The 26,279-nt window shown below is 43.3% G+C and overlaps 1 protein-coding gene across 1 annotated transcript in view; it reads right to left on the bottom strand.

The window, feature by feature from the left end:
• Nucleotides 1-1,684: 1,684 nt before the first annotated feature.
• TMEM131 (transmembrane protein 131) overlaps nt 1,685-26,279 on the bottom strand; it is a 291,771-nt gene continuing 267,176 nt past the window's right edge. The window contains exons 32-41 of the mRNA XM_006876610.1: nt 17,248-17,423; nt 14,311-14,438; nt 12,891-13,015; nt 12,575-12,724; nt 8,593-8,758; nt 5,040-5,161; nt 4,855-4,951; nt 3,906-4,003; nt 3,014-3,174; nt 1,685-1,969 (exon numbers count right to left, since the gene is read on the bottom strand). Coding sequence (XP_006876672.1) covers nt 1,685-1,969; nt 3,014-3,174; nt 3,906-4,003; nt 4,855-4,951; nt 5,040-5,161; nt 8,593-8,758; nt 12,575-12,724; nt 12,891-13,015; nt 14,311-14,438; nt 17,248-17,423 — 1,508 coding nt within the window. The remainder of the gene's footprint in view (nt 1,970-3,013; nt 3,175-3,905; nt 4,004-4,854; nt 4,952-5,039; nt 5,162-8,592; nt 8,759-12,574; nt 12,725-12,890; nt 13,016-14,310; nt 14,439-17,247; nt 17,424-26,279) is intronic.

Genomic DNA, 26,279 nt, shown 5'->3' with positions numbered 1-26,279 from the left:
TGAGGTTGGCCCAGGATTGGACATTGTTTTGTTCTGCTGTGCATGGGGTCGCTATGAGTCGGTTCTGACTCGATGGCACCTGACAACAACAACAACAATCTCAGAACAGTTGAACTGGACACAGAGCCATTCCCTGAGAACGGTGACCGTGATCACAGAGAATCATTGGCTTTACCGGCTGCTGGTGGAGATCTGTTGCTAGCCTGCATCCAAACCTGTGGGTACTCGTTTACCAGCAAGAGGACACCTATACTGACCCCTAACAGACTGGGCTTCCTCTGTTGTAAGATGGACAGAAGATAGTTCCTACATCTTTTGAGTTAAAAGAGTCAAGAGTTTGCTCGGTGCCTGACAGAGTTAGGTACTCAATGTTGCAGTTGTAGTTAGGTTCCCTGGAGTCCATTTTGATCCCTACTTCATAAGGTTTTCCTGACTACCATCGTCCCTGGAGAACTACTTCATAAGGTTTTCCTGACTACCATCGTCCCTGGAGAAGATGGCCAACTCTTTCTCCTATGGAGGTGCTGAGTGGGTTTGAACCACCAACCTTTTGGTTAGCAGCCAAGTGCGTAATCATTGTTTCACTTAGGCTTTTGAAGTATTCAATAAAAGCTGGCTGGCAATTTAATTTTTTTGAGTTCTTTATGTTTAGCATAGAAGTAGAGAAAAGCTATCACTGGATGAATCAGACGTGCTTCCAAGTAATTTTCTATCAAGAAGCCTCAGTGATGGCCAGGGAAATACAAAGAATTTAATTAGGCCACAAGGGCTTCCAGCTTCGAGAAATCAAATACCACCTTTATCAGGCAACTCCACAGAACAAGCAGTAATAGGATGGCTTTTGTTAGTGTAAGAGAATCCAAATAAATGTTATCTTGCACATAAAAAAAAAAAGAAAAGAAAAAAGATACAATTCAAGGCTTTTGAAAAAAGCATCATTTATTTCAAAGTACAACACAAAGTTGTATTTTTAAGAAACACACATTCAATCTTGTATCTCAAGACTTGGCGATGTGCATTTCAATTCATCTTTAAAATAAACTCAGGTATACAAATGTTACATACCTCAAGTACAAACAGCACAGAAAATGCAGATGGTCTCAACCGAATGTGTTTACATTCACTCACTGTTCTTAGAATTGACTTACATTTCTGTAATCTGCTTTTAAACCAAGACACCCTTACTTTAAAAAATACTCTGTCATTTTCAGCACAGTCCTTACACATTTTTAAAATTAGATCTTGGTGCATAATATTGCGAAATTATTTTAAAAACCAAACTTGGTAATTTAATAAAAGTGTCACATGCCAGGACTTTTGAATTAACTCAAATTATTTCCTTAGCTGTAATGACAAATTTGTGTTTACGTAGCTAAAGAATGGGAAGAAAAGACAGGTGGTGGAGACTTGATAAAAGTTAAGGTTTCAGATGTACAGGTCTTATTAGAGTTTGTGGCTAAGTCCAGACTTTTCTCTAAAAGCACAACAGCAAATCTCATATCATAATTGCGAGAAAGATCTGAAAGAAGCAAGTGGTAAAAGCCTGCCCTGCTCGAGTCTGTTTTGCAGAGATGAGGAGGAAGCCATGGCAGTTAAGAGCCTTAGGAAGATGTCTCAGAAACTGGCATATCATGATCTAGACAAGGGGCCCCACGTTTTCATTTCATTTCATTTTTGCCTAATTTCAATTCTCATGAGGGAAGTGTGAATTAGACCAAGGATCAGAGCTTCTTCTCCCGATTGTAGGGCTCCATATCCTCCATGGGTTGTAGGTCTGCCCCAAGTCATCAGCTGGGCCTGAGGTGGCAGGAGCAGGAGGAGCATGGGAGCTGTCTGCGCCCAGGAGGCCAATACTGGACAGCGTGTTTGCAGGAGCAGTGAAAGGAAGAGTACTGCTCAAGTTGCTGGACCAAATCGAGCTGCTGAATGGAGTGGTGGACCACAAGCCACTGGAACTGCCAAGAATCGACTATGACAACACAGAAAATACAGGGAGGCGTTAGGATTGAGAGAGCAGAAGAATGGTAAATAGTTACAATTATGCTAAGAACAGAAGCTAGGTCACAGGCTTCTTTCTGTTCATTTACTTAACATGAACAAATACATATAACCACCCAAGAGTCTGAGCGGATGGTTCTGAGACTCTGAGTGGGCCCAATCCAGCCCTGGCCATTTTGTAAACATAGGTTTGCTAGGGCACAGCCATGCCCATTTACTTACGCAGTGTCTACAGCTGCTTCTGCCCGACAAAGCAGAGTCCGCAGAGCCTGCAAAACCAGCAGACTCACTAGCTGACTTTAGACTGCTGACTCCTGCTCTACAGAATGGCTGAGGGGATTTCAAATCTGAAGCCACAATGATTACAGATGAAGACCAAATTTTGAAACCTATGCAGTGAAGCTATCTACTGTGAAACCTTGGATGCCTAAATTCATTTTCCCAAGAGAAGTAATCACAGTGGATGTTTTTAAAGGATATTTTTCTGTCAAAATTTTCTGCACCCATGTATCATTTCCCTTGTTAAGAAAACTTTTTTTTGAAGTACCACCTTCGCAGAGAAATTTAGCTGAGAAGAAAATGCACATTAGAACAGTTCAGGCTTGGGGAATAGGTACTTCTCAGAAACAAAATAAAAGGGAGTTCCCAGTTTGCTTGTGGGGCTTCAGGGAGGCTGGCTACACTAGGTACAAAGGTAACTCAGCCCGTGGCATTAATCTGACCCCTTCCTTACAAGGGAGAAACTAAAGACGCCTACGGGCCGACAGCCACACACTTAAGGACCCCCAATTACCACTCGGAGAAAACTGAGAGCAAACACACTGCTGTGGAGCTGTTCCTCCAGTTTCCCGACTCTCTAGAACACTGATGAGCTGGTTTGGTAAGGTATGTCGACACAGACTGTAGGAACTGAAAGCTCCAGCAACCCCTCTCACAGCGCCACCTGCTGTCTGTAATATGCCGAGTGCCACCGTGAGCCAGTGGGTGATGCCCGCCACTGGGGCTGAGTACTCACAGCAGCCGTGGGGGTCGGGGAGCTGGTGCTGGCTGGCCAGGAAGGACTGGGGTCCGTCACGGGAGACTCCCAAAGGTACGAAGGACCACTGCTAAACTCATTCCAGCTCCTCTGAGGGGCCTGACTGCATGGCCGGGAGAGCCCAAGTTTGCTGAAAACCTCTGTAAACAGGGAAACAACAGTTAGGCCTCTATCTTATTTCGCAGCGATCACCCAGAACAAGGTGGAAGTGTCACTCCGCAGTGCTCACTCCTTCTGCGGGCCCCCAGGATCATGGGGGTCAGTGGGGGGAGGGGAGGCATAGAGGCACTCCCCGGAATTCAAGCACACAGCCTGTAGCCATATTTCTCACTAAATGGCATCAAAATACAAACTCTGCTCACCTCTAACATTTTATCAGCTAATGAAAAACTCATATTGTTGTTTCTAACGCTGTAAAATTAGGCGCCGTAGAGTAAATTTCCGACTCATACTGACCTCATGTGATGAAGAACTGTCCTCCCAGGAGAGATTGAAAAAAATGAAGGACGGCTCCAGTACATCTCAACGCCCTGTTTCAGGCACAGATGGCTGTGGAGCACACACCAGCTGGTACTCACACAAACCATCAAGCCTGCCCACTGGCCCTCAGGGAGGGCTGTAGGTGTGAAGGAGGAGGAGGTTCCTTCCCCACACGGGCAGAGTCCTGGGGAATAAGAGCTACACTTGCTTCCCTAAAACCCACCTCATCCGTGGTACCTATCAGTGCTGGGCAGCAGGCACAAAGAAAGGCATCTTTAACATGTCTACCCAAACGCTAACCAGGCTTTTCTCTGTGCTTGTGAGTTTCTCCAACACACAAGGGTAGACCTTTACTTCCTGCTTCTTGTCTGTAGGCTTATCAGTCACTCACCGCCAGTCAGATTAAAAGAATTTCCAAAGGCCGAGAAGGAATTGAGGGGTGTGAGGTCGGGGCTGCCTGGGTTGCTGTCGGGACTCCACAAACACGAGCTAAAAGTTACAGGAGGAAAACGCAACACACAAAATGCATGTTGGTTAGTGAGAACAGGTCCAGTTGGCACGCCTGTACACTCAGGAGACACCGCTGGTGGAGGTGGGGTGGGGTGGGGGGTGTGGCACTCAAATATTAAAGATGAAGACAGAAGACCCGCCAGTGGCTTCGATCCCACACACAAGTGTTTTGCAGAGAGAGAAAATAGGTATTTTTCTTCATGTTTGTTCTCTATAATATACATTTAGTCAAAGACTTTTTAAAATCTAAGACGAGTGCAAAGTAGGTAACATGGAGATCGTCTGTCTGATGGCTGTTATCTCTGTTATTCATCTCAGAAAGTCACCCGAAGTAAGCACTGCATGCCCTCATGCCCACTGGATGGAAATCAAAAGCAGTGTGTCTAATATTTAACTAGTAATTGTCTAGTCCTTGCTCCAATTTCCTTCCTTGTAAACCCATTTTGTTCTTGCATTTCTAAAGACCAGACCACACCCTTCTTTACGGAGCAGCAGAGGTTCACAGCGCACAGAGCTCCTCTCTACTCCATCCGCTGGGTGGGCGTGGGCTCCTTTCCTGCTGTCAGAAATGCCACCAAGTGGACAACAGAACCAGCGGGCTTTTCTGCATCTACCCACCTGACAAGATTTCCTTTACAGAGTGTAAGGACATGTTTTTTTCTTTCCCTCAGAAAATAAGCAAGCAATTTAGAGGAGCTTTAACCATTCCAGACGAATGAATGTCCACTTGTCATTTTGGGGGAAATGTCTTAAAACACATCTAGGGTCAAATGCTGTTAACCTGACATGTGAAGATGTGAGTTCCTGAGAATGACGAGTGGTCTACGTACCTGTCTGAGCCATCGCTGTCAACAGGAGTGTGTGAAATGCCAAGGCTGCTTGGAAAATCTGTTTTGTTTGATGACACTTTAGCAAAGCCATTTCCACCTGTAATAGTGGAATCTGAGTCAACCAAAGACAAAGCCCCAGGCACAGGCACAGCTGTGACAGGTCTTCTTGATGCACAGCCACTCACCTGGGCTCTTGTCGTAACCGGCGGTGACAGCCGCAAAAGTGGGGTTGCCGTTCTTTCCAGGGAGTGAGGCTGCTTTTGTCAACTTATGTTTGCTTCCACTTGGCTGCTTCGTTTTAGGGTCACTTGAAGGAAAAAGCAAAGGAGAGGGCATTTACATTCAGGTGCCACGGGCCCTGCCGACCAAGCACTGTGCAGCGTGCCTTGCTGTGGCCAGACTCAGGTTTTCCTGTCAGGAATCTGACAGGCCCCAGAGCCCAGCCTAGCCTTAGATGGAAAGTGCTCTGGGACTTAAAACAGTTAGATCACATAGAAGGAAGAAACTTTCAGGGGAAATGAAAGAAAATAAAACTACAAATTTGACGAGGGCAGGGATGACAATTTTAGGAAACACAAAAGGTCTCCATCACATTTTAGAGGGAACATGAGAAAGAGAGCCAAGGGCAATGGAACAAGGAGTCAGGACAGGAGAATACTGGTGCCAGCACCCTTGAGAGGATTCGGTTCCTAGGCAACAAGGGCCACCTAGGGCCCAGCAGTGGGAGCCTCCTCCAGCCTCAGTGGTTCCCACCTCTTGGACACTAGTTCAAAGTTAGGCTGGTGTGCTGCTGGTGTCTGTAGGGGCGTGAGTTCTGTCACCAGTCGGTCAGGGTGCTTTCCCCACCTGCAGAGCTGGGATCAGCAGAGTACCTAGTCATGCTTGCTGGCAGGATGAAACACTTAGAACAGTGCAGCACACTTAAGAGCTCAATGGGCGTCCTAATTATCACTGAAGTGATTGTTATTATATTCAAAACGCCTCCAGTCCAGCACCCTCACTGACACGCCTATTGACAGGCCCTCAGGCCCCAAAGCTCAGCCTATCCCCGTGCAGGGTGACCTCATGCCGGGATGCAAAAGCCTCAACCACCAGCATCAACACTTCTTTGGAACACAGTGGAGCCTAAAGTAATCTGAGCAGCAGTAACTGAAGGTTCCTGAGCTCTTACTACAAGCCAGGAACTGTTCTGAGCATGTACCTATTTTAACACATTTAGTCCTCATAACCCCTGTGAGCTTCATCTCAGAGATGAAGAAAAGATAAGGCACAAAGAAAAGCACAAAGTTGGAGGTCTCTCACTCCTGGATCTCAAAACCTACTACACAGATCAAGACAGCCTGGTACTGGTACTATGAAAGACATAAATCAATGGAACAGAATTGAGAATCCAGAAGTAAACTCATCCACATATAGTCAGCTGATCTCTAACAAAGGGTCAAAACACATTCAATGGGGAAGAGATAGTCTCATCAACAAATGGTGCTGGCAAAACTAGAAATCCATTTGCAATAAAGAAACAAGACCCGTATCTCACACCAGATACAAAAACTAACAATGTGGATTAAAGACTTAAATGTAAAACCCAGAACTATAAAGATCATCAATGAAAAAAATAAGAACAAATTTAGGGGTTCTAATACATGGAGTAGTGATGTGGCACTGGCACTGTAGGTTAATGCGCTGGACTGCAAAGTCATTTGAGCCACAAGGTTGGTTGTTGAAGTTCACCAGTTGCTCCTTGGAAACCCTATACAGGGTCGTTATGGGTCGGAACTGACTCCATGGCACTCAACAACAACAATAATACATGGTATAAACACACTATCAAGCATTACTAAAAACACACAAACAACAGAAAACACAATAGATGACTTGGGACCTCATAAAAATTAAGACACTTATGTTTATCAAAAGATTTCACCAAAAGAGTAAAAAAAAAAGGGAGCCGAAGACTGGGAAAAATTTTTTTGCAATGACATATCAGACACGGGAATAATTAGTAAAATTTACAAAAAACTGTAACATCTCTACAAGAAAAAGACAAACAACCCAATTAAAAAATGGGCACAGGACATGAACAGACTTCATCAAAGAAGACATCTAGGCAGCCAACAGATATATAAAGAAATGTTTCTGATCACTAGCCATTAGAGAGACGCAAACCAAAACAACAATGAGGTATCACCTCACCTCAGCATTAATAGCAAAGTTCAAAAAAACATAAAACAATTGTTGGCGAGCTTATAGAGACTGGGACCCTCCTACATTGCTGGTGGGACTGTAAAATGGGTCAACCACTCTGGAAAATGGTGTGGTGCTGCCTCAGAAAGTTGGAAATAGAAATATCCTAAGACCCAGTAATCCCTGGGTATATATCCACAAGAAATTAGGAACCAGGACATGATTAGGTGTATGCACACTGATGTTTATAGCAGCGCTGTTCTCAATAACAAGAGGTGGAGACAGCCTAAACGCCCATCCCTGGAAGAGCTGATAAACAAACAGTGCTACATACACACAATGGAATACTATGCACCATTAAAGAACAATGAGGGATCTACAAAACACCTCATAACATGGATGAACCTAGAAGACATTATGATGAGTGAAATAAGTCAATCACAAAAGGACAAATACTGTATAAGACCACTATTGTAAAAACTCAGGAAAAGGTTTTCATACTAAAAGAACCATCCTTTGAGGGTCAGGAGGGAGGGGAGAATAATTTACTAGCTCGAGGGTAGACACACGTTAACTCGGGTTGGTGGGGGGAGGCAACATATAAGAAGGGGAGGGCAATATACAAGAAGAGGGAGGCTGTAAGAAGAATGATGAAATAGATGAAGACACAGGGAGGTATGCAAAAGCTAAAGGGAATAGAGGTAAACAGTGACAGATAAACAGCCTTGGAACAACAGTGTTCTATGTGTAGATATATGGGCAGAGACACAGGCTGAATGGGTCTGGGAGGAAGAGTGGGATATATTTAGTACATCATTTTTATATCCCACAAATATCTAAGTTTGAAACAGGATATCTCTACAAGGTTACACTGTGGGTTAATGTGCTGGACTGCAAGGTCTGTTTGAACCTCAAGGTCAGTGGTTCAAGTTTACCAGCTGCTCCTTGGAAACCCTATACAGGGTTGCCATGAGTCAGAATTGACTCAACAGCACTTCACCACCACCACCACAGGGAAGAAGCGGGAAAACTGTTGTTGCATGGAGGGGACTGCAGTCATTGAGATGAAGCAAAGTGTATGATCTGTTGAATGTAAAACTGATGATCTTGTCTATAAAACCTTCATGCAATTGACAATACAAAAAAAAAAAAAAAAGTAACCTGCATGTAAATGGTGGGGCACGCAGCTTGGATGTGTGGGTCCAGATCCTGCCCTTGGAACCACTAAGGTAAGGTACACATAAATGTTACGTTAACCCAGTTGCAACTCAAAGACTCACTCCTTTATTTCCTCCCGGAGAATTTACCTGTAGTGACTCTTGGATTTGAACATAGTTCTAACATGGTAAATTATGCTTTTCTCAGCCCAGGGGTGATAGAAACCCGTGTGAGCCGGGAGGGGGGTTAGGGAACAGGGCTACTGTGATATACTGTGTGACAGTAGCAAGGGAAGGGGCTGGGGCAAGATCCGAAAGGCAGTGTAGGAGATGAAGCTTGGCAGGGATCTGTGGCCATCAGGGTCTCTGCTGGCAGGGAGTGAGCCCTCGAGCCTACCTGCTGCAGCTGCTGTTGACAATGCTGCTGTAGCTGCCTCGGGACACAAATGGGCACGGCGCCGCAGGGGGCGAGGGTGAGGCAGGTGTTGGTGAGGTCTGGCGTTGTTTCAAGAAAATGTCTGCATTGAGGGTTTGCAGAGACAGTTTATAAAGACTATCGGCAGCTGGAGATTAGAAACAAAAGGCCATATTAATGTGCTGTCTTGATTTTCACTCTTCAGAATCAGTCCTTTTGAGAATGTTTGCACATGTGCCCTGTTGAGCACTATTACGGGAAATAGCCATCAATGCTGCATTACGGGGCTTGCTTTTTGCATGCACTCAGGGATGGCAGCTGAAGCCCCTCCTGGGGGGCTCCGAGGCTGTGTTGCCACCCAAGTGTACCCCTGAGGCAGGTGCACCGCCCCAAGGCAAATGGTTGCTCCTCAGGCATACCTGACATGGTACTGATCTCTGTCCTTGTTTTATAAGGATATAAGCTTCTAGTATATTTTTGGAGTCCTGGTGTGGTGCTGTGGGTTAATGCGCTGGATTGCAAAGTCAGTTTGAACCGTAAGGTCAGTGGTTCAAGCTCATCACTTGCTCCTTGGAAACCCTATACAGGGTCGCTGTGAGTTGGAATTGACTCCATGGCACTTAACGACAAGAAGTAAGTTTTTGCAGCCCTTTAAAGGTAACATCCATGCAGCTGCTTTAAAAATTTATTTGGAAAAAAATTCAGTGTTATAAAATAGTATTTACTCTGCATGCACTAAACACAAATACATATAAATTTCATCAAAAAGCGAGTGTGTGTTACGTGCACCTTGAAGCTGTTCATGATGCTGACATGCAAGGGAGGATGAGCCATGGGATCCAGGTCTGAGAAGCACACAAGTTACAAGCAGTCATCCTGACACAATTTCTCAGACCAACCATCTTCTGTGTTTCTCACCCTTGCCCAGCAGTTCTGTCCCAACCTGCACGTTCCCATATCCACTCCCTCTGTGCTGGGTGTTCGTGCCCCACGTAATCCCTGCTTTACAATCAGTAAAATCGACTTTACTTCTTGGTCTTCCTGTGAGTGGTCAGCTCTCCCCACTTCCCATCAGCTCTCCCCACTTCCCAAACTCCAGAACCGTGGTTTTCACGGGGACTTCACTGCCCTCATAATATTACCTCCTGCACTAGTTGCTTCTCCCAGCACCTCAGGTCCAGAGTGAGGCTACAAATTCCTTGGCCATGTCAAGACCCCAATTATGGCACTGCGAATCAAAGTACGGACGGAGTCCTGGAGTGGTGCTGTGGGTTAATGCGCCAGACTGCAAAACCGTTTGAATTGCAAGGTCGGAGGTTCAAGCTTACCAGCTGCTCCTCGGAAACCCTGCACAGGGTCGCTATGGGTCGGAACTGACTCGATGGCACTTAACATAACAAAATACACTTTTCTATCTGTTCCCCGTTGTTAGTGCCATTTTCTACCTAGTCCAATATACTACATGACTTACTGTCTTTGATCCACTTCATTCTCATTTTTGATTTCTTCCTTATTTGCTTTGTTTGGTTGACCTGTCACCCACAGTGAGGGTCCACCTCCAATGTCATCTCCTGTATGGACCCTGCACTAATCTCTACATCCACACTCAGCCTCTGCTGACGTCCCCAAAGCAGTGTGCTTATGTGGTATCAGAGCCACATCGTAGGATGACTATTTATACCACTGTTCTGACACTTCACGCCTGCCACTGACATGACACCCTCTCCGACACCATGCCCTGGAAGTGACCTGTCCCTTTGTGAACTGCCCGCTCCCCTCATGGCAGGCAGTGTGCCTGCATTCTCTGGGGACAGTGCTTCCACACTCGGATTTGGGTCATGGGCCCAGTGCTGCAGAAGCACTCAGCAAGCGATGGAATGAAGTTGGGAAAGAAAAGTTAGAAAAAGACGACTGGACTGCAAAACTGCCCACTGGGCTTAAAGCGAATCCCAGCTGGAGAGTCTGAGTGGGACAAATGCTTTAGCCTTTAGGGAACACCAGAGCAGGCTAAGCACTGCTATCAGGTGCTCAAGGGCTTGAGAAGGGCTAAGCAAGATACAGTATCAAAGGGAGAAGGGGGAGGAAAGAAGATGAGAAAGTGAGGGTAGTGGAGGCACAGAGGTGCATCCGACAGTGTGCTGGACTGGTTCTTAGTGATCGCCTGTAAACGTATTATGTATACAGTGGAGCCCTGTTAGAACTTTCTAGTAAGTCTAGTAGTGACAAAAAGGCAATTATGGCTAGGGACCAGTGTAAGGTATTTCCTGGCTGAAGAAACACAAATGAATCATACAGACATGGGCTTCACGAAGATGCAGCAACTTTTCCAGGAACAGAGCCATCTGGGTATGTGGCACGAGCCTGGGTCGGAGGTGTTGGCTGGCCTTGGTGGGCCGAGCACTACACAGAAGCCAATGACACCAACTCTGCTTTTCCCATTTTCTTCTCCAGAACATTTGCCAACCCCTTCCAATGTCTCTCCTTTCCTGAGGAGTGGAGTTAAAGTGCCATGGGGTTGGATCCTGCCTTCCTTTTCCTCTCCACCCTAAACAAGTGGAGCAGCATGTGCTTCAGGGACCAACCACTTGGTAGCAACACTACCACAGCCAGCTCTGTCCGGTCGGGAAAGCCGGAGGCTGTCTGGTACACTGACACTGGGCTCTGGTTACTCACCCTGCAGCACTGAGCCTCAGAACAACACAACGAAACTGGCTCCCTGGGAAAGCTGAATTTCCAGTGTGAAATGCAGCTTGCTTTGGTGGTGGAAGTAGCAACTCCCCAAATTACAAAGCACAAGTCAAAGACCAGCGGAACCCTCAGGGGGAGCTAAGGAACCAAAGGGAGCTTATCAATGGTATTCAGTCTGGACATACGATTACTCTGAGGCTCACTCAAACCTTCTTGAATGACCAGGGATATAGGATTATATCTCACTTAGGCAAAAAACAGTTCTTGTAGAAAGTCATATGGCAAACAGGGAACTACAGGTTTTTATCGAGAGTTTCTCTTCTCAGTCTATATTTAAAACCCAAACCAAACCCACTGCCACGGAGTCGATGCCAACTTAGAGTGACCTTCCAATATAGTGAGTCTTCCATGGAGTTGCTGGCGGGCTGGACCCACCAACTATGAAGTTAGCAGCCCAATGCCTAATCTGCAGCATTACCAGGTCTGTATTTACCCAGATGAAAATATGAAACAAGCCCAGGTAATGGACATCTTACCTGAATTTCTAAATTCTCTGCCCTCATTCCACATTGCTTCAATAATCCCTTCTTTATATCCATCCCCCCTTCATCATAAACCATTCTGCTGTTCACCCATGATTTTATCTTTGAACTTTTCCCTTTAGTACAAAGCTGACCAAATGTACGTTCAAAAACCACAGTCCGAAGGCTAGGACCTCTCTCGACTCCTAGTCCTTGGAACTAGGCTCTTCCCTTCTCTTGTCTCTGCTTGTCTCTACAGAAGGTCATGAGTGTTTCTAGTGTATAAGGACCTTCCTTATGTTGGTATAGTTACTGTTAGACTCACTGCAGATCATAACATTGAGGAGCAAGATCAAGAAATGCAGTGGGAAAAACTATGTGAGGCACTAGTTAGGTAAAGGATTGCTGACTTCACGTCTTTATAAACCAAACAATTCTCTGGATGTTTACTCCAAAGAAATCATTCCCCATACACTGGGCAGTGGTGTGCTGGTACACAGGCTCCCAGGTACCTGATGTGCACTGTTGTTGGTTTCTGTGGTGCAAACACTGCCACTGCAGTGATTTCAGTACCAGCAGTTTCAACCTCTGGCTAGACTACTCAACAATGGGTTCTTGCTGGCTGGTACCAGTTGGTTCCAGCAGCCCACTCATACTGGGTCTCCTTTTAAAGCACTAATGCAGAGTTTTCATGGCCGGAAGGGGGCAGACTGTGGTTAAGTGGGACATCTCACTTTCTAAGTTCCCATACTTACAGCTGCCGGGTTTGTGAACGGGCACGGAATCCCACTCTGGCGGAGGAGAGTCTTTTTCACCCTCAGAGCTACTAGTGTTGCCTAGTTCTTGACTATTTGGGAGGAATTTTGCTAGAGCAGGTGGCCTGCTATCCATTAACTTATTTGTACCTGTACAAAAATCAGAAAACAAATTTGTTACTTGAGGAAAGTTCCTTTCTTTCAGGTCTATTTCAATGAACCTCTAGTGGAAATGAGAAGGCCGAGCCTATGTGACTTACAACGGCTCAGAATTCTTAGCTATTAACATAGTCAATCAGGAAAACGATAATAGTACCTTTTGTTTTCTGGGAATTTCGTGACTTGGATCCACTCGTCAATGTAGTTGGAAGAGGAATTTTGGTTGGGAGATTTCTCCGTTGTTTACTTTCCAATGGGGGTGTATAAGGTAGCTCTAAAGAACTGAAAAGCAATCATGACAGAAAACCCAAATTTACCCTTTTGTTTTCGTAGCAGAGAAGTCATTAGTACTGGAATTGTTTTACAGTTTCAATTGCCTCCTTTACTGATTACGCTTTGGAGACCCTATCGACCCATAGTCCTAATTTAGGACCGGTTGCATTCCAAACATTTCCAAGCAGTAGACACCACGCTTGGAAGATTTCACCTTTACTACTTTGAGTGCTGACAATGCACTGAGGCCTATTATTTGATAATATGTAATGGGTTAGAGACTTAACTCAGTAATACACATAAAACCCTTAGCATAAACTTGCCATTTTGGGGTTGGTAAGCATAACCATTTTGCTTATGGGAGAGTCTCACTCAGCATCTAGACTTCTGGTGAGATTCTTGAATGTGGAGAGTGTTTAAATTTGTCCAGTGCAATACATCACTTAATTTCTTAACTGTTGCTTCCATGAGCATTGATTGTGGGTCCAAGTAAAATGAAATCTGCGACAGTTTCAATCTTTTCTCTATTTATCATGATGATGCTTAGTGGTCCAGTTGGGGGGATTCTTGTTTTCTTTATGTTGAGGTGTAATCCATACTGAAGGCTATAGTCTTTAATCTTCATCAGTAAATGCTTCAAGTCCTCTTCACTTTCAGCAAGTAAAGTTGGATCATCTGCCTATTACAAATTGTTAATGAATCTTCTTCTAATCATAATGCGTTCTGACGTTAATTTTTTGGAAATGATTTTTTTTAAGTCAATTGTGGAGAGTGGGGTAGGATGGGATTGTGAAAAGAAGAATGTGCTTTCTCAGCATATTCATGAAAAAATGAATTCTTTAACCTCTAAGGATTTAGGCCTTTGCTCACTTAGTTGGGAAAACATACTACAGTAAACTTTTCCTATGGGGACCGAACAGAAAACCTAAGAATAAACTCTTTTAAACTTTAAAGCATAGAATTCTAGATCCCAACTGTAGCTCTGGTTTAGTGATTAAGCACCTCTGTGTTCCAACTGGGAACGAATAAACAGCCGACCTAAATTTTCCCCCTAAAATTTCATAGCGGGTTAACTCTGCTCGCTACATGTCTGATATCAGAAGCAGGTGACTGTTCCTAATCAACCACAGTGAACATCAGACCTTGTTAGAAAACCCAAACTCAAAAGGATCATAGTGCAGTACTTGGCTTTTGCTGCAAAAAAACGCAAAACAAAACAAAAAGAAAAGCAAGCAAATAAGACTGGCCTTTACCAGCACCTTCTTTTATATACTTTATTCTCTGCACTCACTTATTTTCCTTACCTGAGTTTCATATCTGTTGGGATTTCTTTCTTAACATTTAAAAGTTTTTTGTTTTTTTGCTTCACTTGAGACATTTCATTTTCATGTTTTTCAGTAATGGCTTGTTTTCCCTTTTGTTTTTCTGTATCCTGTAAAAAAATTTAAACTTAGTTGCTGAGAAGGATTAATGGAAAAAAAAACTGAAATGAAGGTCTATACACACAACCAAAGATGTAGCAGACACACATGCCATGCGTAAAAATAACAAACACCTTTTTTTCAACTCTATCTTTAACTACTGTGGTTCTGTCAAATTTTCAGCCTTCTTTATTACGATTATGTTTGGTGAGTGTCTGAGTTATTAAGCATGCCATGTTAATTTATATTTACATTTTGGGTGGGGTGGGTGGTAGCAGCAGCAAGTAACGAATGGGCAGCATTCCAGATTTAAGGAGCAAAGCCTTGCCTTTAGTATACAGGCAATATTGGCAATGACTACAATACAAGGTTAGATGTTTCTGGACAATTTGTGTACTCCTGAATATGAGGAAAATCTGAGGGAAGGGAACAGTGCAGGTACTAAGCATGTTCAAATCAGGTTTTCTGTTGAGACTGTCAGTAGTGTTGTGACAGTCAACTGCATGGATGTCAGTTTAATGTCAATGACTATTCATCATCAACAGGCTGGAGCTTAGTTATCCATTCATTTATGCAACAAATACCTATTGGTCATCTGCTTGGTACCAGGCAATGGGGTTACAAGTGAACCAAAGATACACTCACATGACATTAGAAAGTGAAATGTGCATTTGGTGTCAAAAGAGTCTGTGGCCACGACGGGAGCACAGAGAGTGTGTCTTGCCTGGTTGGAGTATGGAGCCTGGACTGGGAAGGTCACACCTCAGCTCTATCCTACACCACTGCTTCTCAACTGGCCCGCCAACTGCGGGTTTCTGGCCCATAACAGGAGAAGTACAGAAACTGCATTAGATGTATTTTTATAGTAACTTGACACTGTCTTAGCATCCAAGTATGAGCTCAGTGGACTTGTCTCATGAACAGGGCATACATACATCAGTTCAGGCACTGTTTGACTTGTATAGTGGACTGTGTATGACTCATGGGAAAGTAGAATAAAGTAAGAAAAACCACACCCTAGTCCCCACAGAGAGTTTGAGCAGCACTGTGTTCAAGGACGCACACAGGACATATACTAAGAAGGGGCATACACAGGAGAAGAGCATGCCCAGCACAGGGAGCAGCTATGGGTGCTGGGGAGTTCTGAATGTCAGGCACAGCAGTCCAGCCACACCGCTTCTGACTATTAAGCTGCCTGGATTTCACAGGCATGGTTACCTTACATAGCACACCAGCTCAATCTATTTAACGCTCAAGAGTGCACAACCAGAGATAGGGCTAAAACCTTTTGGGATGATTTTGAGGTATTCAGGTAGTTCCTGAAGGTGACGTAAACTTTATAAACTGTGAGCTGTCTGAGAACAAAGATGTGGGTTTTTTTTTGTTTTTTTTTTATTGTTGTTGTACACTGTTGTTTCCCAAGCACCTAGCACAAGGCTAGGCACTTAGGTATTTAATATTTTGTTGAATGGGGAGAAATAAAGGCACATAACCTTATCTGCAAGAGAGCCAAGGAGAAGGCATAAAAACAGATCAGAAGGGAGAGGGCCAAGCATCATGGAAGAGATGACTTCTGAGCTGTGTCTGTGAGAACATGGTGGAAGAAGATGGAGAACCAGGAGGAAAAGAACCCCCGCTGGGAGGTAAGAGATCTGCCAGCGGGTGCAGATGGGCTAGTCAGAGAGAAGGGGCTTGAGGAGTGATGAGGCTGGAAAGGCAGAAAAGTCACCCAGGGAAAGCTATGAGGAAAATCTGTGCTATGAGTGTTCCCTTGCTTAGTCACAGAATTGTTGCTATTACACTTAAATAAGTGGATACTTCTCTAAAGGAATCTATTGACAAAGTAATCTATCAAGCACAGTGATGAATTATAATCTACCAAACCTAGTGATGAATTAGACTATGGGCATACAGTGTTCCATGGCAAATGTGAGGGCATGCAAAAGGAAAGGCAGTTGGCATGAAAAATAAGTTCTATATGCATTTTATTTTAGAAGTTAATGTCTGCACTGTGGGTATCCTTAAGGAAGAAATTTGTGGTTCTCCAGATCAAAACTGAAAAACTGGCCAAAACAAAAATTAAAGGCTACATGAGAATCATTTCAAGTCTGAAATACATTAATCTAGGAGTGAAAATGCCAAGGTAGAATTATCTGCTGAATTTGCTGCCTATCACTTATGGCTCATATCCCTTGACACATTTCCACCACGAATCTAACGCCTAATACTTCCCAGGCATTTTGCAGTATCCCTGTGAGCTGTGGACTGAGGTGTGACATGCTGAACTGTGTAGGGCTGGGCTGGGTTCCCAGGCCGGGGTACCCCTGGGGCGTGGCCTCCTTGCCTGGGTCCCCCCCGGATGGCCACCTCAGGACCTGCGTGAGGAGTGAGCTGCTTCCCAAGCTCTGCTCACAACAGCTGCTGGCAGTGGCCTGACAGTAAAAGCACAATTCTAGTAACCTAGAATGCCTTCTCCTTCTCTTGTGATACTTTCATTTTCAAACCCATTTCATGAGTCAGAGTACAGTTACTCTTCCAGCTTCTAACTATGTGCCTTATTAACATGTTTCCAAGTGTTCTTTCCTGAGGGCAATGAAGACGTTTTATATCCAGAGCTGTGAATGGTTTCTGCAGGACAGTGACCGAGCAGGGGTACTACCAGGCATCTCTGTGCACTATGAAGTTTAATCGTTAGGATCAGAACGTGTGCACACTGACCCAGAACCCGTTCATTTCTGTTAACAAACATTAGCTATGAGACTGCAGTGTGTCTTGTGCTCTGCAGGAGACAGTCTTTCTGGCTGTCTGTCTGTGTCGTACCTCTTTGAGCAGTGGTTCTGTGTCTGGGTTGGAGGTCTCTGTGGTGGTGGAGGAGCTGTCGTCATCTGCCAAGGAGTCTTTCAGCTCATCCTCGTGTGGCTTTCCCTTTCCTTTCTTCTCCTTTTCTTCTTGCTTCTTAGGTGTTTTAACCTTGCGTTGAAGAGGTTTTCCTTTCCCTAGGGGGGAATATCAAAGTGAAATAACTGGACTTTTAAACAGCTTGGAAAACAAAGCCATTTAAAGCATAACAAAGGCTCTGGAGAGGCTTGACTCTTTTCTGATTAGTAACGGTTTCTTTTCTGTACTTTTTTTTCTCCTCTAAAAGAGACTTCCAAGTCTGGTTTGACTTTCTGATTAGAACATTCTTAAAAATCTACTTTACTAATGAGGCATAATTTATGCACAATAAAATAACCCAATTCTGTGTTCAGTTCAATGAGTTTCGACAAATCTATGTCTCTCAGAATATTTTTCTATTCCTCAGAAGGAGCTGTAGCTTTGAGAACTCAGAAACATGACAACCAACAGCTCCTTTCAAGTCTGTGAGGAGTCGGGAGACTGATGGTGCATATGTGCCAGGGGGTCCTCAGAGCCCCAGCAGCAGAGCCCGGAGAGCTCTTATCTGTAAAATGGTGTTGGCCAAGACCTCATAGGGTGTCGTATGGATTATAAAAAGGCCTCAGAACAGTACCTAACACAAACCACATTAATGTTTGTGAGAGTTACGGTTTTACGTCAACTTGACTGGGCTAGGATTCTCATTGGTTTGGCAGTTGAGATGTAGCTCTCCCCCATGATTTAATTTAATGTGACAAACCAGTAAAAGGATTAATCCAATCGCAGCCTGGAGATTCCCAGGGTGTGGCATGCATCTTACAAGAGATAAAAGGATAAAGATTTGAGAAGAGTCTACCACCACCAAGCTAGATGAGCCAGGAATGGAGTGTGTCCATTAGATCTGGGCCGCTGCACTATGAAGCTCCTAGATTTAGGGGAAGATCGAAGCCAAGGTCTCCAAGGAACACTGGGTCAGCATCAACACTGATGCTGAAAGGAGCCAAAGACCTTTCCCCAGAGCCAATCAAGAGTCTTCCCCAAGAGCAGGCGCTAGTAATTTGGACTTCTAGCCTCCTAAACTGTGAGAGAATACATTTCTGGTTGTTAAAGCCATCCACCTGTGGTATTTCTGTTAGACCAGCACTAGTAACAAAGACAACGTTAAAATGCAAAATGGAGCTACAGATTGTCTATTATTTTAAAAGACCTGGATGCTACCCACATGATAAGCTAACCAACAACATTTGCAAGTGAATGCCTACTTTCCAGGCAGCATTCTATGTGCTGAGAAAACAGCAGTGAACAACAGCACAATAATCCTTGCCTCCAAGGAGCTTATATTCTACCGAGATGAGACAGAAACATTGCAAGTCCGGATTCTAGACCCTCAGACTGACCTGCAAAACTCACCAGCTCAGCAAGAGAAAGCTGCAGAAGCCGCACAGGCCAGCCAAACTTTAAGACGGAAACGGCGTGATGGCACTTAACAACAATGTCACTTGAAAATACACCCTTTTAATAATGTTGTTGTTAAGTGCCATTGAGCCGGTTCCAACTCACAGTGACCCTGTATAGGATTCCTGAGGAGCGTCTGGTGGGTCTGAACTGCTGACCTTGTGGTTTAGTCCAGTGATGATCCTACAGCACCACACTAGGAGTAATAATTAGGGATTAAAAACAACCTAAATGATGTTAATGGTGACTTAAAATAACCTAAAGCCTTATGTTTTATGCTACTGCTAATGGGTATGAGAGAATCAAATCTTGGCATCAATAACATGGGTTGGCAAACTGGCCCTAGAGCCGTATCTGATCTGTGGCCTGTTCTTGAGAGGGAAAAGTGATTTTTACATTTTCCAACATTGGTTGGAAAAAACAAACAATGATGAGTACAGTGGAGATGGTTTGTGGCCCACAAAGCCTACAATATTTACTATCTGACCCTTTACAGAAAAAGAATAAGTAAATCTCTGATGGATTTCTAGGAGTCATTTAATAATTTCGTTTCACACTAACATCAGGAGCTGTTAGATTTTGAAAGAATAACTGTGATATAAAGTTTAAAAAACCAGGAAGTCTTGGTTTTAGCATTAGACTGTCTAGTTGGTTAAATCATAGCCACTCATGCATGCCTGGAGCAGTTCTCCACAATCACACAGGTAAGCCCAGCCCCATGGGACTGAGGGTTTCTTAGATTCTCTGAGTTCAATGGACCGCAATGAGAGTACCTTACACCTTTCTATAGAATGAATGAAGATCAATGTCCCATTAATGAATTTTTCACTGGCAACCATACAATTTTATGCTGCTAAGGTTCACTGGAAGGAGCTCTGGTAGCGTAATGGTTACGAATCAGGCTGCAAACCTTAAGGTCAGCAGTTCAAAACTACCAGCTGTTCTGCAGGAGAAAGATGAGGCTTTCTGCTTCCACAAAGATTTACAGCCTCGGAAACCCTGTACAGGGTCGCTATGGGTCAGAACCAACTCCATGGTACATAACAACAACAACAAGGTTCACTCTTGAGAGGCAGAAAATCTGTATAAATTATCTATATTTACAATAATCGGAAACCTCTATAATAAATGGCTGGATTCCAAGCCCTCTTTTTTACTTATCAATTATGTTGCACTTGAACTTCTGTTCCCAGAACCTTAGCAAATGTGATTTTTAAAAGATTACCAATAACCCCTTAACTGTCAAAGCAAATGACCTCTTATCATTCATCACTGAAGATGCCACCTCTCTGTTTTACTGGACACTGAGATTTTCCTTCCCCACTGCTGGCTCCCAAGAGTCTCATTCTCTTTGATATTTCTATTCTTCAGACAACCGTTGTGCTCCTCTTTGCTAGATATACCCTTATAAAATCTCTTTTCCCTTTATACTTTCCTGAGAGCTCACTGTAATTTAACACAAGCAAATTCAAATCCAAAATATCTAAAACTGAGAGTTCAATATCCTAAGACATCTTTGGGTTCTCTATGCTGCACTTTGGAATGACCTAGGCAGAAAGCTTTTAAAAAACATTACTGTCTATGGGGGAAAGGCAGCAACGAAGATATGGACTGAGTCAGACCACGTTCCATAGACTCCTGTCAACCTGGAGATGAGAGATAGAAGAGGTTGGTCCGAAGTGTGGTGAGACCTGGGGTGTCATGAGCCCATGGACAAGGACATAGCCACGGATGGCTAGGGCTGAGAGTGTAGTGTCCAGCTGATATGAAGTGAGGGGAGACACACAAGAATGCCCAAACTTGCAGATAGTACCCATCTGACCTAGCTGCGATGGCTTGAAGATCACAACTCGACTAAAAGAAGATTAAAAAAAAATTGATAAAGGAAACAAGTATAAATTGCTACAATTTGAGGAACTTGACCTATACTTATGAACGTAGTAGCTCAAAATACCAACTGAGAGGGAAGAAGTCTTCATCCTACCCCCTCTGTCTGCAGGGGTGATAAGGATGGGCTAGCTAAAATGGGGGGCTATAAAGGCATGAAGTGACTGGCTTGTAAGTTTTCAAGAGAGAGTTTAGTTTCAGAGTGTGTGGGGGAAGGTAGACTCCCCACTGAATAGTTTTCATCTTGTTTAGACAGGTCTGGTGAAAGGAGATGGGGACAAGATTCTTATGATTCAATAGTGAGTAGCTGTTATCATGACTGTGATTGTCACAGCTGTGAAGATAAAAGTTTTGCAACATAAATGGGGGAGTAGTTAATCTTACAGTTCAGGAACAGAGGAGCCTAAGACCATCAAAGGAGAAGAGCACAAGCTGAATGTGGGACCCTATCCAGAGAAGCAGCGATATCAAAGATGGAGGCAGAGATGAGGACATGGAGAAAGGGAGCAGCTGAGGACTCTAGACTCATGGAAAGAGAAAGACTGAGGGCTGGTGACCAGGAGGCAGGCTTGCAGAATGTGCCCTTTGGTTATTTAAATGATTATATATTCCTCAATGTTTTGGCATACAGAGCTTCCCCCACCCCCCAAGAAAACCAAAACCAAAACAAAACAGAGGGAATAGAAGCAAATATTGTTGAATGATGATGCACAGAGGAGATTGTAATCATTGCACTGATACAATGAATGTAAAACCGATGTTCTCCCAAGTAAACTACTACTCAATTCACAATAAAAACTTTCAAAAAAAAACTCTGAAAGATTACTGTCTAAATCTCACTCTAAGAGGTTCTGATTAAATAGTTCTGGGTGGGACCCGAATGTAGTGATATTTTTTAGAGTTTTTAAACTTAATAAACCAAGAATTATTAGCCTAAAATATCAACAGTCTATGTTCTCTCTGTTTAGATTGTATAATTTCTATTTCCTATATTAAGTTCAGAGTCCTGGTGTGGTGCTGTAGGATAAGCACTGGACTGCTAACCACAAGGTTGGCAGTTCAAACCTACCAGTTGCTCCTTGGAAACCCTACGTTAGGGTCACTATGAGTCAGAAATGACTCAACAGCACACAACAATATATGAGTTTATGGACTTCTTTTCCTCCGTGCCCTCCACTTTGCTGTGGAGCCATTCAGTGAGCTTTTTTCTGTTACTCCATTTTAAAAAAACCCATTGCCTTTGAGTTGATTTAGGCTCATAGTGACCCTGTATTTTTCAGTTCCAAAATTTTCATTTTGTTGTTTTTTCTTCTATTTCTTTGCTGAGCCTTTTGGTTTTTTTTTTTTTTTTTTTTTTCCGGTTTTTACACAATTGTTTTCAGTGTGCACGAAACTACTCAATGAAGCATTTTTATGGTGGCTGCTTTAATACCTATGCCAGGTAATTCCAATATCTACTGATTATCGCTCTGCTTTGTGTTTCCATTTAGTTTAAGTTCTTCTTGATTCTTGGTATAGAATGACTGCAGAACCTTTAGGGACTGTGTTCTGAGATTAGATTTTAATTAAACCTGTCTTAGCAGACTTTCCCTGACTCTGCTCCCAAAAGGGAAGAGGTATGCACGGCTTCAACATTGCTAGTCAGAAGCCAGTGATCCTCCTGTGTCCTTTGATGTCTGATGCCAGGCAGGCCCTTACTCCTGCTGGATGGGGTTCTGTTCCCTATATGTCTCTATGGACACCACTGGGCAATGGTGAAAGTCCTTCCTGTCCACTAAACTACACTTCTGACAGCACCTCATCTTACCAATATACCAAGGACTGACATATTGCCTGAGCAAAATGGTAGTTTACAAATGTCTACACTCTCAACCAACCACTGGTATACCCATTTCACTCAGGATCAGTTTATGGAACCCGAAAATAATTTTCTGTCAAGTCCTTGTATCACAAATACACACTCTAGGCTTAAAGGACATGTTTCATAAAGTTAACAGACTGTAGTTGCAGAATTAGGAGCCCAAGGAGCTCTGGTAGCGTAATGATTATGAATCGGGCTGCCAATCTCACGGTAAGCAGTTTGAAACTACCAGCTGTCCCATGGGAGAAAGATGAGGCTTTCTGCTCCTTAAAGATTTATAACCATGGAATCTCTGTACAGGGTCGCTATGAGTTGGAACCGACTTCACGGTACATAACAACAACAACAACAACAACAGTAGTGCAATGGTTATGTGCTTGGTTGCCAACTTAAAGGTCAGTGGTTTGAATCCACCAGCAATTTTGTGGGAGAAAAGACCTGGTAATCTGCTCCCAGCTGTACTCTGTCATATAGGATCACTGTTGTTGTTGTTGTTAAGCACTGTCAAGTTGGTTTTGACTCATAGTGATCCTGTATCGGGTTTTCAAGGAGTAGCTGATGGGTCTGAAGTACAGTAAGCAGCTCAGTGCTTACCCTGTAGCACCACACCAGGACTACTATAGGGCCACTAGGAAATTGACTCCTAAAACAAATGACCTAATGAATGTTCTTTGACATTTAAAGAGGCCTGCTGGTGTGTGGAGCCCTGGTGGTGCTATAGGATAGGCACTAATCACAAGGTCAGCAGTTCAAACCCACCAGCCAGTTCCTGGGGAGAAAGATGAGGCTGTCTGCCTCCATAAAGAATTCCAGCCTGAGAACCCTAGGCAGAGTCAGTTCGATGGCAGTGAGTCTGATGTTTGGTTTTGGTGGTGCATGGTGATAGCTAGTTGAATCCACCAGCTCCACCGAAGAAAGATGTGGCAGTCTGCTTCCCCCGTGGGGCAGTTCTACTCTGCACTGTAGGGTTGCTATAAGCACAAGCCAACTCCACAGCAATGAGTTTGGGTTTTGTTCCCACCTCCCCTTAGACATATAGGCAATTTCCATTTTCATTATTATAAAAATATGCCATTGATTCTGACTCATAGTGACTGTATAGTACAGAGTAGAATAACACCACAGGGTTTTCTAGGCAGTAATCTTTATGGGAGACAATCACTAGGTCTTTTCTCCTGCAAGGCCACTGGTGGGTTTAAATTACTGACCTTCTGGCTAGCAGCTAAGTACTTCATCATCATACCACCTGGAGTCCTCATTTAAGTATGGCATGTTGTTGATGTTATTTGCCGTGGAGTCGGTTCCAACTTATAGTGACCCTGTACAGGGTTTCTGAGGCTGTAACTCTTTACGGGAGCAGAAAGCCTCATCTTTCTCCCGTGGAACAGCTGGGAGTTTCAAACTGCTGACCCTGAGGTTAGCAGCCTGATTCGTAACCACTACGCTACCAGAGCTCCTATTTCCTGATGTTAAATTTCCAGATATGGGCTTACTGGATTGAAGGATGTATGTTCATTATTTTATTTTTACGGTTTCGACCTGCATCCAAAAATTATTGCTTCCAGCAATCTATGAATAGACAAATTTCCTTTTCACATAACTGTCTCTAAAAATTATTTTCTATAAGCAGCCCTGGCAGTATAGTGGGTTATACATTGGGTTACTAACTACAAAGTCAGCAGTTCAAATCCACCAGACACTCCAGAGGAGAAAGAGGAAGTTTTTTGCTCCCATAAAGACTTACAGCCTCAGAAATCCTTTATACTGTTGATCTGAATCAGAACAGACCAGGGGTCCACAGTGGCAACAGCAAATGTAATTTACAGGTCTTAGGCAAGGGGCCCCCCACTGATCTGTTAGTGTGACATACTGTGGTGGTCTGCATGTTGCTGTGACTCTGGGAGCTATGACACCCTATTTTAAATACCAGCAGGATCACCCATGGTGGATAAGTTCCAGCTAAGCTTCCAGATGATGACAGATTAGGAAGAAGGAGAAATGTTCTACTTCCGAATAGTCACTGAAAACCTTATGAATAGCAGTGGAACACTGTGAGACAGCATCAGAATAATGAATATTGCGACATAATGAAGAGCACCGAATAGTGTCAGATATAGTGCAGGAAGATGAGCCCCTCAGGTTGGAAGGCACTCAGAATATGACTGGGCAGAGTTGTCTACGATAAAATGAATAGAGTAAAGCCTTGGTACCTTCATTTCTTGATGGTGCATAACTCAAAATGAAGAGAAACAATTGTAAATATCCATTAATAATCGGAACATGGAATGTATGAAATATGAATCTAGGAAAATTGGAAACTGTCAAAAATAAAATGGAATGAATAAACACTGATATCCTAGGCATTAGTGAGCTGAAATGGACTGGTATTGGCCATTTTGAATCAGACAATCACATGTTTTACCATGCCAGGAATGACAAATTAAAGAGCAATAGCATTGCATTCATCATCAAACAGAACATTTTAAGATCTGTCTTAAATACTACACTGTGATAGGATAATATGCATACACCTAAAAGGAAGATCAGTTAGTAATCTATTATTCAAATTTATGCACCAACCACTAAAGCCAGTGATGATGAAATTGAAAAATTCTACTAACTTCTTCAGTCTGAAATTGATCAAACATGCAATCAAGATGTACCGAAATTTTAAGTGATTGGAATGCAAAGGTTTGAAACATAGAGAAAGCATCAGAGCTGGAAAATAGGGCCTTGGTGACAGAAATGATGCTGGAGAGCACATGATAGAATCTTGCAAGACCAATGACTTCTTCATTGCAAATACCTTTCTTAAACAACAAAAAAATTACTATACATGTGGATCTCAACAAATGGAATACACAGAAATCAAACTGACTACATCTGTGGAAAGAGATGGTGGAAATGCTCCATATCATCAGACAAAACAAGGCCAGGGGCAAACTGTGGAACATCTATTGCTCATATGCAGGTCAAAGCTGAAGAAAATTAAAACAAGTCCATGAGAGCCAAAATATGACCTTGAACATATCCCAACTGAATTAAAAGATCATCTGAAGAACAGGTTTGATGCATTAGACATTAATGACCAAAGAGCAGAAAAGCTGTGGAATGACATCAAGAATGTCATACATGAAGAAAGCAAAAGGCCATTAAGAAGACAAGAAACAAGGAAAAGGGCAAAACAGATGCCTGAAGAAACTCTGAAACCTGCTCTCCAATGCTGAGATATTAAAACAAATGGAAGTAATGAGGAGGTAAAAGGGGTGAATAGAAAATTTCAAAGGGCAGCTCCAGAGGGCAAAGCCAAATATTATAATGAAATGTACAAAGACCTGGAGTTAGCAAACCAAAAGGAAAGAACATGCTCAACATTTCTCAAGCTGAGGGAAGTGAAGAAAAAATTCAAGCCTAGACTTGCGATATTGAAGGATTTTATTACTGAATGATGCAGAAAGCATCAAAAGAAGATGGCAAGAATACACAGTCACTGTACCAAAAAGAAATGGTCTATGTTCAATCATTTCAAGAGCATATAATCAAGAGCCAGTGATCCTGTAGGCATTGCCTACACTGAAGGCATTGCCAAAAAACAAGGCACCAAGAATTGATGGAATGCAAATTGAAATATTTCAACAAACTAATGAAGCACTGGAGGCATTCTTTTATCCATGCCAAGAAATTCTGAGGACAGCTACCTGGCCAAATGACTGGAAGAGATCCCTATTTGTGCTCATTCCAAAGAAAGGTGATCTAACAATGCAAAAACCTT

The sequence above is a fragment of the Chrysochloris asiatica genome, unplaced genomic scaffold (genome assembly GCF_000296735.1).
Source record: "Chrysochloris asiatica unplaced genomic scaffold, ChrAsi1.0 scaffold00395, whole genome shotgun sequence".
Classification (NCBI taxonomy): domain Eukaryota; kingdom Metazoa; phylum Chordata; class Mammalia; order Afrosoricida; family Chrysochloridae; genus Chrysochloris; species Chrysochloris asiatica.
The sequence above is the reverse complement of the archived record's forward strand: the minus strand, read 5'-3'. Positions and strand labels throughout refer to the sequence as shown.